Genomic DNA, 12,923 nt, shown 5'->3' on the forward strand with positions numbered 1-12,923 from the left:
TGAGAAAGAAGGAGAGGAAGAGGAGAAGGGGAGACTTAGAGAGGAGAAACGAAAACTTGAACAGGACAGATTTGATCATGCTTATGTTGCAAGGCAGTGTCTTGGTGATCTTGGCGATTTGGAGGAGGAAGAGACTGAGGAAACACAAAGGTTTGGACGAGAAAGTCACCCGTAGGCTTAACTTGAAGAGGATAGGCGTATGCTCAATAATGTTCATGCAGAAAATGAGTGTGTTGAAAATTGTGAGAAGGAGAAGGGGAATAAGCAAAGATTAGTCTTAAAAGGGACAAGGGTAGTAAAACCATAGAGAGGCGTCGGTTTCAAGAACGGCTGTGTTGAACAACAACGAGAAGGTAGAGAAAGAGGAGGAGCTAAAATTTCAAGAGAACGAGCGTAGGCTTACAGGGGAAGAGAATAAACTTCATATTTGTTGTGCTGAAAAGAAGTATGCTGACGATTATGATGAGCAAGAGATAGAGGATATCCCTGATATAGTATATTTTGAGAGTTTTAGTGATTTTAAGGACGGACAGATAGAGGAGAACCTAAGACTTAAAGGCACAGTAAGCCTCCCGTAAACCATCACAGATACTGTCAGGCTTTTACACACAGTACAAACACCCTTCCATTTGAACGCTCACCAAACGGGAACATCCTAGGTGCCCTCCGTAAAGAGCGAGCAATTTTCAAAGAATTTATTTTTGCGTGGTTTATCTTACCCCTGAGCCATCGTGAACCCGTGTGATCAAGTTTCCCTTTTTCACAATGTAGTCGTCAGTTAGTAATTTTAATGCGACTCGCTGTGAGCTTATCTGTAATAGCACTTTATTAAGTACCTCTGACTATGCACGAAACAAACGGCTGTGGTTCACAAGAACTCAAGCGATGGCTTTTGACTGTTGAGAGGAACTGGCGAGAGGCATAAACCGTCGTCTGCTGCCACGACCTTGCGGGACCCTGCTTCCGGGCTTTTCTTTTTTTTCAAACTTTCAAAACTTCGAATTGCACTGATCTCGTCTTGATGAAAAAAGAATTCTTTTATGATTTAAGAATGTTTGTGTAACAAGCTGTCAATTTATTATTTAGATTTTAAAAGTTAGGTCTAGCGCCAAAACGCACCACGGTCTGATTGTCTCTGACACTCTCTCCGCAAAATAAAATTCTTTGAAAATTGCTCGCTCTTTACGTAGGGCACCTAGGATGTTCCCGTTTGGTGAGCGTTCAAATGGAAGGGTGTTTGTACTGTGTGTAAAAGCCTGACAGTATCTGTGATGGTTTACGGGATGCTTACTGTGCCTTTAAAGAGGCCAAGCGAAGACTTTAAACAAGATACGCCTACGCTGAATCAGAAAAGGCGTAGTAGGCTTAATCATGCCTGTGTTGAAAAGAAGTACGTTAATGATGGTGAGGAGGTAGACAGTTAGGGGCTCCGCTCACCTATGTAACTTCAGCAAGACCGACGACGCACTGCAGATTATCCCAGCCCGCTACACGTTGCATGAAAGGAAAACAGGCCAAGTACTCGTCATAATCCCTATCGCAGCATAAATAATAGGCAGTGCGTCGTCTGTGCCGCTGAAACTGCGCAGGTATATTCTGCCCATTACGATGAAGATTGCGACGGTGATGACGATAAAATGATGCTTGCAGAAATCCCCTCCACCATATCGTCGTTTTCGTAACCGTCCTCTGTGCCTTGGGTTTTGTGGAGGGAATCTCTGTAAATGGCCTGCCTTTCATCAACATCAGTTCTTTGCAAACAAGGTATCTTTGGGTGTGTTTTGGGGGGGGGGGCTGTGTGTGTGTTTGTGTGTTTGTGTCTGTCTGTCTGTCTGTTTCTGTCTGTCTGTCTGCCTGCCTGCCTGTATGTATCTCACAGTGTTCGTTGGTGTGTTTGTTTGTGATGCTGCTTCTGTCTTGTTTGCCTTCTAGTCACTCGTTGGTGTCCTGCGAAGGCTTAACGAATAGAACACGTGCGTACACGCACAAACTTACACACACACACACACACACGCGCGCGCGCAAACACACACACATACACACGCACGCACGCACTCACTACCGCACATACACACACACACACACATATAAATACATACACACACTCTCTCTTTCTCGCTCTCTCTCTCTCTCTCTCTCTCTCTCCATCTCCATCTCTCTCCCTCTCTATATCTCTCTCTCTTTCTCTTTCTCTCTCTCACCCCCTCTCTCTTTCTCTTTCAGAGTGTTAATTTCCTTTGTTTTTTTAGTGGCCTGCGTGCATTTCTTCCCCGCTGTGCTATTTTGCATGAATCATATTCTGCATGCCATGCAGTGAACCCTCACTTTGATCTATTTCTGTGTGTCATGTACACTTACATTTACTGGTGATATTGCACATGTCTCCAATGATCGAGTGGGAAACACAGCAGCTGATAATTATAGTCAACGACCTTTTATCATATCATTATCACTGTGTCGTACGCATTTGACACTTTCACTGTTTTTATATCTATTGGCTCCTTGACTCCGTTTTTTTCTCCAGTGAACTTGGTTTGTTTTGACGGTACGATCGTCGAATTACAATCATAGTGTATGCAAGGACGTGTGGAAATGCGTGTGTGTGTGTGTGTGTGTGTGTGTGTGTGTGTGTGTGTGTGTGTGCCACTGTGTGTGTCACTGTGTGTGTGTGTGTGTGTGTGTGTGTGTGTGTATTCGCGTGCGTGTACGTGCGTGTGCGTGCGTGCGTGTGTTTTCAGTTTATTTCTTGCAATATCTTCAGAACTTCGCTTTTGCCTTATAGAATTCTGACAATTTTTCCTCATAATAAAAAGACTCTTTCAAGAATGCAAACAAACTTTCTATGTCTGTGATCAAAGTCACCAAAACAGTGTGAATAGACGTACTCTGTGTGCTTTTTGACTCACATGCGAAGCAAAAGTGAGTCTATATACTCACCCGAGTCGTCCGTCCGTCCGTCCGTCCGTCCGGAAAACTTTAACGTTGGATATTTCTTGGACACTATTCAGTCTATCAGTACCAAATTTGGCAAGATGGTGTATGATGACAAGGCCCCAAAAAACATACATAGCATCTTGACCTTGCTTTAAGGTCAAGGTCGCAGGGGCCATAAATGTTGTCTAAAAAACAGCTATTTTTCCCATTTTTCCCATTTTCTCTGAAGTTTTTGAGATTGAATACCTCACCTATATATGATATATAGGGCAAAGTAAGCCCCATCTTTTGATACCAGTTTGGTTTACCTTGCTTCAAGGTCAAGGTCAGAGGAGCTCTTCAAAGTTGGATTGTATACATATTTTGAAGTGACCTTGACCCTGAACTATGGAAGATAACTGTTTCAAACTTAAAAATTATGTGGGGCACATGTTATGCTTTCATCATGAGACACATTTGGTCACATATGATCAAGGTCAAGGTCACTTTGACCCTTATGAAATGTGACCAAAATAAGGTAGTGAACCACTAAAAGTGACCATATCTCATGGTAGAAAGAGCCAATAAGCACCATTGTACTTCCTATGTCTTGAATTAACAGCTTTGTGTTGCATGACCTTGGATGACCTTGACCTTGGGTCAAGGTCACATGTATTTTGGTAGGAAAAATGTGTAAAGCAGTTCTTAGTGTATGATGTCATTGCTAGGTTTAGTTATTTGACCTTGACCCTGAAGGTCAAGGTCATGTAAAGGTCAAGCATGTGAGTCGTATGGGCTTTGCCCTTCTTGTTCCATTGTCCTTTATCGTGAAGGTTCTAACTGACCAGCAATGAAGTACATGTACAGCGAAAATAGACGTATTTTGAATGACTTTTGCAGCTTTTCCATTGTCCTTTATCGTGAAGGTTCGAATTGACCAGCAAGGATGCGGGGATGATCACCAGTTCGGCGGACATTGGGGCGATTGTGCTGGTCCTGCTGGTCAGTTACTATGGCGGCCGCTCTCACCGGCCAAGGGTCACTGCCGCCGGGGGGTTCATGCTTGCGGTCGGTTCCCTGATCTTTCTGATGCCTCACGCTCTGGTGGGATTGTACTCTTTTGGCTCAGGTGCGTAATCCAGGCCGGGACGGACACGGGTCAACTTTATGTCCAGATTCATAATAATTTATTAATTTTATTTGGCGCAAATCCTAAAACAGTTCGTAAATAAATTATTCAGTACACAATATCAAATCAGATTCAGAGAGTGTATCCTTGTCCAAACCCCGTGTCACCACAGTGGCACGTACAAGACCTCAGTCATTCTGTCATATGTGCTGGAGGCTGCATGATTACACCTAAGAAGTACGCACCTCACGGGGGATAACCGGTCAAAGGCCGAACAGAAGCCGAAGGCCGCTCATGACACGTGTGAAGGCAAGTTTTGTCTGTTTTCTAGGTATTGTTTGATTTATGTCGGGATTTAAGGTAAGCTACTGATTCAGCGATGACTAAATTTGTTTCTCGATGCATAAAAAGTCAGGGAGCGATTGATATTTGCCCGTAAATAGCCTTCAAAGCTGAAAATGTCCGCGATCGAGCACCGGAAATGGCTGTTCGATGGGTTTTGCAAGTAGAAATGTGCTTTATTTCACCAAATCAGCTCGTATTTGGTGTGGATACGGGAATCTAGAGGACGAAGGAGTCATAAGAGGTGCAAAGAAGTGCTATTTGGGAGTAGAATAAATCTTCTGAGACAGTAGACAAAAGAAGGTCATATTTGAGAGATGCGCGTAGGCCGATTGTCTTTCCGACAAGCGAATGATACAGCAGATTAATCATTCGTTTTGACCAGAAACCTAGTCTCTAGTTTTTATGAATGAGTTTTTTAATTAAAACAATCACGAGAACTCTCTCGCTTAGCCTAATGGCTATTCGATGGGTTTCGCAAGTAGAAATGTGCTTTATTTCACCAAATTAGCTCGTATTTGACATCGGTTTAATAATAATAATAATAATAATAACGATTACTTATATAGCGCGTAAACCTCGTGGTGACGAGCCCAGATAGGTTTGGTATATATATATATTTTCTAATCCTACCGCGAACTGGATAGCAGACGCGGCACGACTGTTGCACCACACTTTGAAGTAATCCCACACTTTGAAGTAAATTACTTCAAAGTGTGGGGATGTGCCCCACACTTTGAAGTAAACCCATTTTTGACTCACATGCGAAGCAAAAGTGAGTCTATGTACTCACCCGAGTCGTCCGTCCGTCCGTCCGTCCGTCCGGAAAACTTTAACGTTGGATATTTCTTGGACACTATTCAGTCTATCAGTACCAAATTTGGCAAGATGGTGTATGATGACAAGGCCCCAAAAAACATACATAGCATCTTGACCTTGCTTCAAGGTCAAGGTCGCAGGGGCCATAAATGTTGCCTAAAAAACAGCTATTTTTCACATTTTTTACATTTTCTCTGAAGTTTTTGAGATTCAATATCTCACCTATATATGATATATAGGGCAAAGTAAGCCCCATCTTTTGATACCAGTTTGGTTTACCTTGCTTCAAGGTCAAGGTCACAGGAGCTCTTCAAAGTTGGATTGTATACATATTTTGAAGTGACCTTGACCCTGAACTATGGAAGATAACTGTTTCAAACTTAAAAATTATGTGGGGCACATGTTATGCTTTCATCATGAGACACATTCGGTCACATATGATCAAGGTCAAGGTCACTTTGACCCTTATGAAATGTGACCAAAATAAGGTAGTGAACCACTAAAAGTGATCATATCTCATGGTAGAAAGAGCCAATAAGCACCATTGTACTTCCTATGTCTTGAATTAACAGCTTTGTGTTGCATGACCTTGGATGACCTTGACCTTGGGTCAAGGTCACATGTATTTTGGTAGGAAAAATGTGTAAAGCATGTGAGTCGTATGGGCTTTGCCCTTCTTGTTTACTTCAAAGTGTGGGGGGATCTTCCCACACTTTGAAGTAAACTCAGTTTTTGAGTCACTTGAGAAAAAGTGACTCTATGTAATCGGTCAGTGTTAGTCTGTCCGGCCGGCCGTCCGGCCGGCCGTCCGTAGACACCACCTTAACGTTGGACTTTTCTCGGAAACTATCAAAGCGATCGGGCTCATATTTTGTTTAGTCGTGACCTCCAATGACCTCTACACTTTAACGATGGTTTCGTTGACCTTTGACCTTTTTCAAGGTCACAGGTCAGCGTCAAAGGAAAAATTAGACATTTTATATCTTTGACAAAGTTCATCGGATGTGATTGAAACTTTGTAGGATTATTCTTTACATCAAAGTATTTACATCTGTAGCCTTTTACAAACGTTATCAGAAAAACAAGGGAGATAACTAGCCTTTTCTGTTCGGCAACACACAACTTAACGTTGGGCTTTTCTCGAAAACTATAAAAGTGACCGGGCTCAAATTTTATGTGAACGTGACTCATTGTGTTGTGAATAGCAATTTCTTCCTGTCCATCTGATGCCTCATATAATATTCAGAACTGCGAAAGTGACTCGATCGAGCGTTTGCTCTTCTTGTTACTTCAAAGTGTGGGGGGATCTTCCCACACTTTGAAGTAACTTACTTCAAAGCGTGGGACTTTTGCATCGCCTGTTTGAGCCTGATGATTTTGTAAAAAAAAATGGCAAAGTCTTTTGGATGAGTGAACAGAAAAAGTGAGCGAGCCAAGAAACATAATGATGTTTGTTATCAGGCTTTAAGCAATGTCCCATTGTTGAGTGTGACGAAAACTCGTGATGACGATTTTAAAACATGTTGGGTCACGCATGGTCCAATCTTACATGGTCCAATCTTACATGGTCCAACCTTACATGGTCCGACCTTACATGGTCCAATCTTACATGGTCCAATCTTACATGGTCCAATCTTACATGGTCCAATCTTACATGGTCCAACCTTACATGGTCCAACCTTACATGGTCCAATCTTACATGGTCCAACCTTACATGGTCCAACCTTACATGGTCCAATCTTACATGGTCCAATATAATAATATAATAATAATAATAATAATAATAATAATAATGCAAACTTTTATAGCGCTATTCTAGAAAAATGTCTACTCTTAGCGCTTTACAATACATACATCGACAAGCATACTATACACGCACAGGCAAAGAAACCGACCAAACATAACCAACAAACTATGCATGCACAGGCAAAGAAAGCGACCAAACATACAATACACGCACAGGCAAGATAACGACCAAACATAAACAAACATACTATGACCAAACATAACCAACATACTATACGCGCGCAGGCAAAGAGAACAATCAGCACATGTAATAATTACTGACAACTAATAATGCAGGCATACAATGACAGTCCAATACACAGCCTAAGCACAAGAACCACAGTAGGCTTCTATATAAAAACGTGTCAACGGTACTATTTACACACACACAAACAGTGCTGACACAAAGCGCAGAAAATATATATACACGTTATTTTAGGCGCTAGGTAGGGGGTGAGGTGGGGCGGGATGGGGTGGGTGGGGAGATGCTGGAGGGGAAATCACTTGCGCTGAAAGAGGTGTGTTTTGAGATTTGTCTTGAATGTAGTGAGAGAATCTGTGTGTCTGAGAGGCAGTGGTAATCTATTCCAGGTCACAGGGGCTTGATAGGCGAAGGACCTCTCGCCACATGTCTTTGTTTGCACTGTGGGGAGTCGGAAGAGTCGAGTGTCGGCGGCGGAGCGAAGCTGACGAGAGGGGGTGTAGAGATTGAGGAGTTCTGACAAGTATTCTGGGGCAGAACCAGAAACGACGGCAAAAGAAAGAGAGGAGAGTTTGTATTCGATCCTTTTAGTGATTGGCAGCCAGTGTAGGGAGTGAAGAAGGGGTGTGGCGTGTTCATACTTGGAAGATTTGAAGACCAGGCGGGCAGCGTTATTTTGGATCCTTTGAAGTCTATCTAAAAGGTACTTAGGGAGACCGGCCAGAAGAGAATTGCAATAATCTATCTTTGAGAGGACTAAAGAACACACTAACGTTTTGGGTGCATCAGCGGTGAGGTAGTGACGGACTGAACTAATCTTGCGCAGCTCTAGATAGGCGGACTTGCAGATGTTAGAGATGTGTTTTTGGAAAGAGAGAGTTGGATCGAGAGTGACGCCAAGGCTGCGGACAGACGGAGAGAAAGAGATAGGTAGTTCGTTGACAGTGAGAGAGGCAGGAAGAGAAGGGTGATTGAGAAATTTCTTGGGACAGGCCAGCATAACTTCGGTTTTGTCACTATTTAACTGGAGTTTGTTTAAAGACATCCAATCACTGAGGTCCGCAATGCAATCCTGTGTCCGAGATACCAGATCGTCAACTTCAGCAAGGGGGGCAGACTGATGAAGCTGTGTATCATCAGCGAAACTCTCGTGCGACAACGCATGGCGACTGATAACATCGGACACAGGGGAGGCATATAGAACGAAAAGTATGGGGCCAAGCACGGACCCTTGCGGGACACCGTATTGGAGAGCTGAAGGTTGAGATTTGATGCCGTTGACACAAACGGTCTGCGTCCGGTTAGTAAGGTACGAACGAACCCAGGAAAGGGCCAGATCATGAACACCAAAGGAGTGCTGAAGCCTGTGGAGCAGAATTTCGTGGTCTATCGTATCGAATGCGCTAGACAAGTCCAGTAGTGTTAGAATGGAGACCTGATTTTCGTCAAAGCTAAGAAGGATGTCGTTTACAATCTTCAGAAGTGCTGTCTCAGTACTATGTTTTTTCCTGTATGCAGACTGATGGGTGTTGAGAAGGTGGTTTTGCTCTAGGTGAGTGAGAAGTTGTAACATGGTCCAACCTTACATGGTCCAACCTTACATGGCCCAATATTACATGGTCCAACCTTACATGGTCCAACCTTACATGGTCCAATATTACATGGTCCAACCTTACATGGTCCAACCTTACATGGTCCAATCTTACATGGTCCAACCTTACATGGTCCAATCTTACATGGTCCAACCCTACATGGTCCAATCTTACATGGTCCAATCTTACATGGTCCAATATTACATGGTCCAACCTTACATGGTCCAACCTTACATGGTCCAACCTTACATGATCCAATCTTACATGGTCCAATCTTACATGGTCCAATCTTACATGGTCCAATAATATATATATGGACCATGTAAGATTGGACCATGTAAAGTTGGACCATGTAAGGTTGGACCATGTAAGGTTGGACCATGTAAGGTTGGACCATGTAAGGTTGGACCATGTAAGATTGGACCATGCGTGACCCAACATGTTTTAAAATCGTCACCACGAGTTTTCGTCACACTCAACAATGGGACATTGCTTAAAGCCTGATAACAAACATCACTATGTTTCTTGGCTCGCTCACTTTTTCTGTTCACTCATCCAAAAGACTTTGCCATTTTTTTTGGACAAAATCATCAGGCTCAAACAGGCGATGCAAAAGTCCCACGCTTTGAAGTAAGTTACTTCAAAGTGTGGGAAGATCCCCCCACAATTTGAAGTAAAAACTGAGTTTACTTCAAAGTGTGGGAAGATCCCCCCACACTTTGAAGTAAAAAATGGGTTTACTTCAAAGTGTGGGGCACATCCCCACACTTTGAAGTAATTTACTTCAAAGTGTGGGATTACTTCAAAGTGTGGTGCAACAGTCGTGCCGCGTCTGCTATCCAGTTCGCGGTAGGATTAGAAAATATATATATATATATATATATACCAAACCGATGTCAAATACGAGCTGATTTGGTGAAATAAAGCACATTTCTACTTGCGAAACCCATCGAACAGCCATTAGGCTAAGCGAGAGAGTTCTCGTGATTGTTTTAATTAAAAAACTCATTCATAAAAACTAGAGACTAGGTTTCTGGTCAAAACGAATGATTAATCTGCTGTATCATTCGCTTGTCGGAAAGACAATCGGCCTACGCGCATCTCTCAAATATGACCTTCTCTTGTCTACTGTCTCGGAAGATTTATTCTACTCCCAAATAGCACTTCTTTGCACATCTTATGACTCCTTCGTCCTCTAGAATCCCGTACCCACACCAAATACGAGCTGATTTGGTGAAATAAAGCACATTTCTACTTGCAAAACCCATCGAACAGCCATTTCCGGTGCTCGATCGCGGACATTTTCAGCTTTGAAGGCTATTTACGGGCAAATATCAATCGCTCCCTGACTTTTTATGCATCGAGAAACAAATTTAGTCATCGCTGAATCAGTAGCTTACCTTAAATCCCGACATAAATCAAACAATACCTAGAAAACAGACAAAACTTGCCTTCACACGTGTCATGAGCGGCCTTCGGCTTCTGTTCGGCCTTTGACCGGTTATCCCCCGTGGCACCTGGATAGCGCGACTCTTATTGTTGCTGCTAGATTTCCGTTGGGATAAAGCGACCCGAATTTCCCAGCAATGAGATAATAAAGTGAATGAAATTAAATAAAATATTCTCTGTGTGCATGGCGGAGGGGGGTGGGGGGGGGGGGGGTGATGGATGGCTGTGTCAATCTGTGGCGTTTGTCAATAGAAAAATATAAAATTAAATAAAGAAATTAATAAATAAGAAATGGATAAATAATAAGAGAAGTAAATTAATCAGTCAATTAATGGGAGAAAGGGTGGGTGGTTGTATAGCATGAGGCATTTTTTGAGGAAAAGATGAATACATTGATACATGAATAAATATATAAGTAAATGAATGAATAAATTAAAACGTAAATACATAATTATAGGAGCGCTTATTATTTCAATTTGCTGTCGTCTTTACTTTTTCAGAATCATCCAAATTCACCCTCTGTAAGTCCAGTCAATTATCCGAACTTGACCACTGTGGCGCCTCAAAGGAAGGCAAGTCCGCTTCCAGATTCCTCCCCATGTTTATTGTGGGCCAGGCTGTTCAAGGTATCGGCTTCACCCCCGTCTTCACATGCGGCTTCGCCTACATTGATGATCACGCCACGTCTGACAGTACTGCCGTTTATATTGGTGAGCAGCAAGCAGAGTCTAACCATTTTATGTTTCACAATGTGAATTATACATATAAGATTTTGAGAAGAATTAAAAATGATCTGACTTATAAAAAGTGATGTTAAAGGCATTTCCAAATAAAGCTTGGAATTCGCTGTGTGTATATAGACAATAATGTAATGTGAATTAGGTTGAATTAGGTTGTGCTGCTACTTTAAGAATCCACCACCAAAGACCTCTGTTGCGGCTGGTGATTTATTTTTTTTATTGTTTTGGTGCTGTTTTTAAGAGCATTTTGATTTTTGGACAATAGGCAGGGATGTCGTTTGGGGGCACAACGCCGACACCTCTTTAAAATCGCCGAAAACTTTGCCATAATTGCGGCAGGTCTACGAAACTCTTTTCATAGTGGGGACAAAGTGGCACCAAAAATTGTTCACAACGCCGAAACCTCTTTACAATTGCTGAAAACTTTGCCATAATTGCGGGAGGTCTACGGAAATCTTTTCATGGTGAGGGCAAGGTGGCACCAAAAATTGGTTACAACGCCAAAACCTCTTTAAAATCGCCGAAAACTTTGCCATAATTGTGGCAGGTCTACGGAACTCTTTTCAAGGTGGCACCAAAAATTGCCTTAGAAATGTCGTGGCCATCTCGACAAGTTTAACAATACAATAACAACACTATGTGTCGATTGAACATTGGATTGGCCTTCTTTGAGCCTTGTGACGTCAGAGTGCGACAAAAATTCATATTTAGGCGGCTAGCCGATACTACAAAATAGTGCATGTTTGTGCGCGTTCAATGGTAAAAATTATCCCATGACCTGCCTCTTTGTCTCTGTTAGCTGAGGAGGTGATTATTCTGGATAATCCGTCACAACCATATGGATAATTCATCACAACCGAGTCTCGATCTCACCTGTCATTGGTCATTGTCTTTGATCTCAGAGTACAATTGAATAATTTATAGAGGTCATCTGCATATTTATCGTTAACTCGGAGACTACTTTCTTTAGCAAAACGATTGAAATATTCTGCGGTATAAAAGTCGAACTCACGTTTAGCTAACGATCTACATACATTTTAACATTGAAGAAATAAAGAAAACAACAAAGAATACACATAATCTGCTGGGGTGAAAAGAGCTGAGTGAAGATTATGAGTTGGCCGAAGCGGTGAGAGAGAGAGAGCGAGAGAGAGCGATAGAGACAATCAATCAATCAATCAATAGGAAGCTTATATAGCGCGTATTCCGTGGGTACAGTTCTAAGCGCTTGTCGAAGAGTTGTCAACACAGGACTAGCAAAGAAACTAACATCTACAGACGGACACGAACCCTATCACACACTAGACAGACAGTGATTCAAGGCGCACAACTCTACTACTCTTCATAGGCAACCGCTTAGATCAATACCGACAACAAAATCCTGATTCAAAATCCTGAGCGACGAAATAAGAATTAAAACAGTATGCTTACAGTTTTGTTCATTTGCTATTGCTTTTAGAGCATTGATTGCTAAATCTGGTTCAACAGAACAAGGCTGTCCAATCTGTCGTCTGCCGCAGATCTGTCGTCTGCTGCAGATCTGTCGTTTGCTACAGAATCACCGGCTAAGCTTACTGATCAAGTTGACCAGCAACATGGAAATTGCCACTTACAAAGTTGGAGATACGTAAAATAAAAGGTGGCGAAGAAGGTCGGATCTTGCGTGTGTTATTTTTCAATTTTAAAGTAAACAACGGTGTCTAGGTTCAGGTCATGCAGGCAGATAGATTTACAAGTTTTGACCTACATTGAATAGACCTGGGGTGGGTTGCATGAGAGAACTCAAATTCCAAGCTCAAACGGTTCGACTTTACTCTAAAGCAAAGCACGAAACGAAGTCGGGGTGCATGAGCCGTCTTTAGGGCCGACTCAACAGAGAAAGAGGGCAAGTCGACGTTGTCGACCTACTTAGAGCGTTAGTGGGAGATTCCATGACGTCGCGGGAAAAGTGC

General features: G+C 42.4%; 1 protein-coding gene across 3 annotated transcripts in view; it reads left to right on the top strand.

Annotated features, from left to right (window-relative positions):
* LOC138953621 (solute carrier organic anion transporter family member 4C1-like) overlaps positions 1–12,923 on the top strand; it is a 40,955-nt gene that overhangs the window by 13,878 nt on the left and 14,154 nt on the right. For 2 of the 3 annotated variants that reach the window (XM_070325496.1, XM_070325497.1), the window contains exons 4-6: positions 1,651–1,764; positions 3,840–4,042; positions 10,732–10,941. In XM_070325496.1, coding sequence (XP_070181597.1) covers positions 1,651–1,764; positions 3,840–4,042; positions 10,732–10,941 — 527 coding nt within the window. Of the gene's footprint in view, positions 1–1,650; positions 1,765–3,813; positions 4,043–10,731; positions 10,942–12,923 lie in introns of those variants that run through there. The other variant, XM_070325498.1, reaches the window with a different exon arrangement.

The sequence above is a fragment of the Littorina saxatilis genome, linkage group LG17 (genome assembly GCF_037325665.1).
Source record: "Littorina saxatilis isolate snail1 linkage group LG17, US_GU_Lsax_2.0, whole genome shotgun sequence".
In the NCBI taxonomy this organism is placed as follows: domain Eukaryota; kingdom Metazoa; phylum Mollusca; class Gastropoda; order Littorinimorpha; family Littorinidae; genus Littorina; species Littorina saxatilis.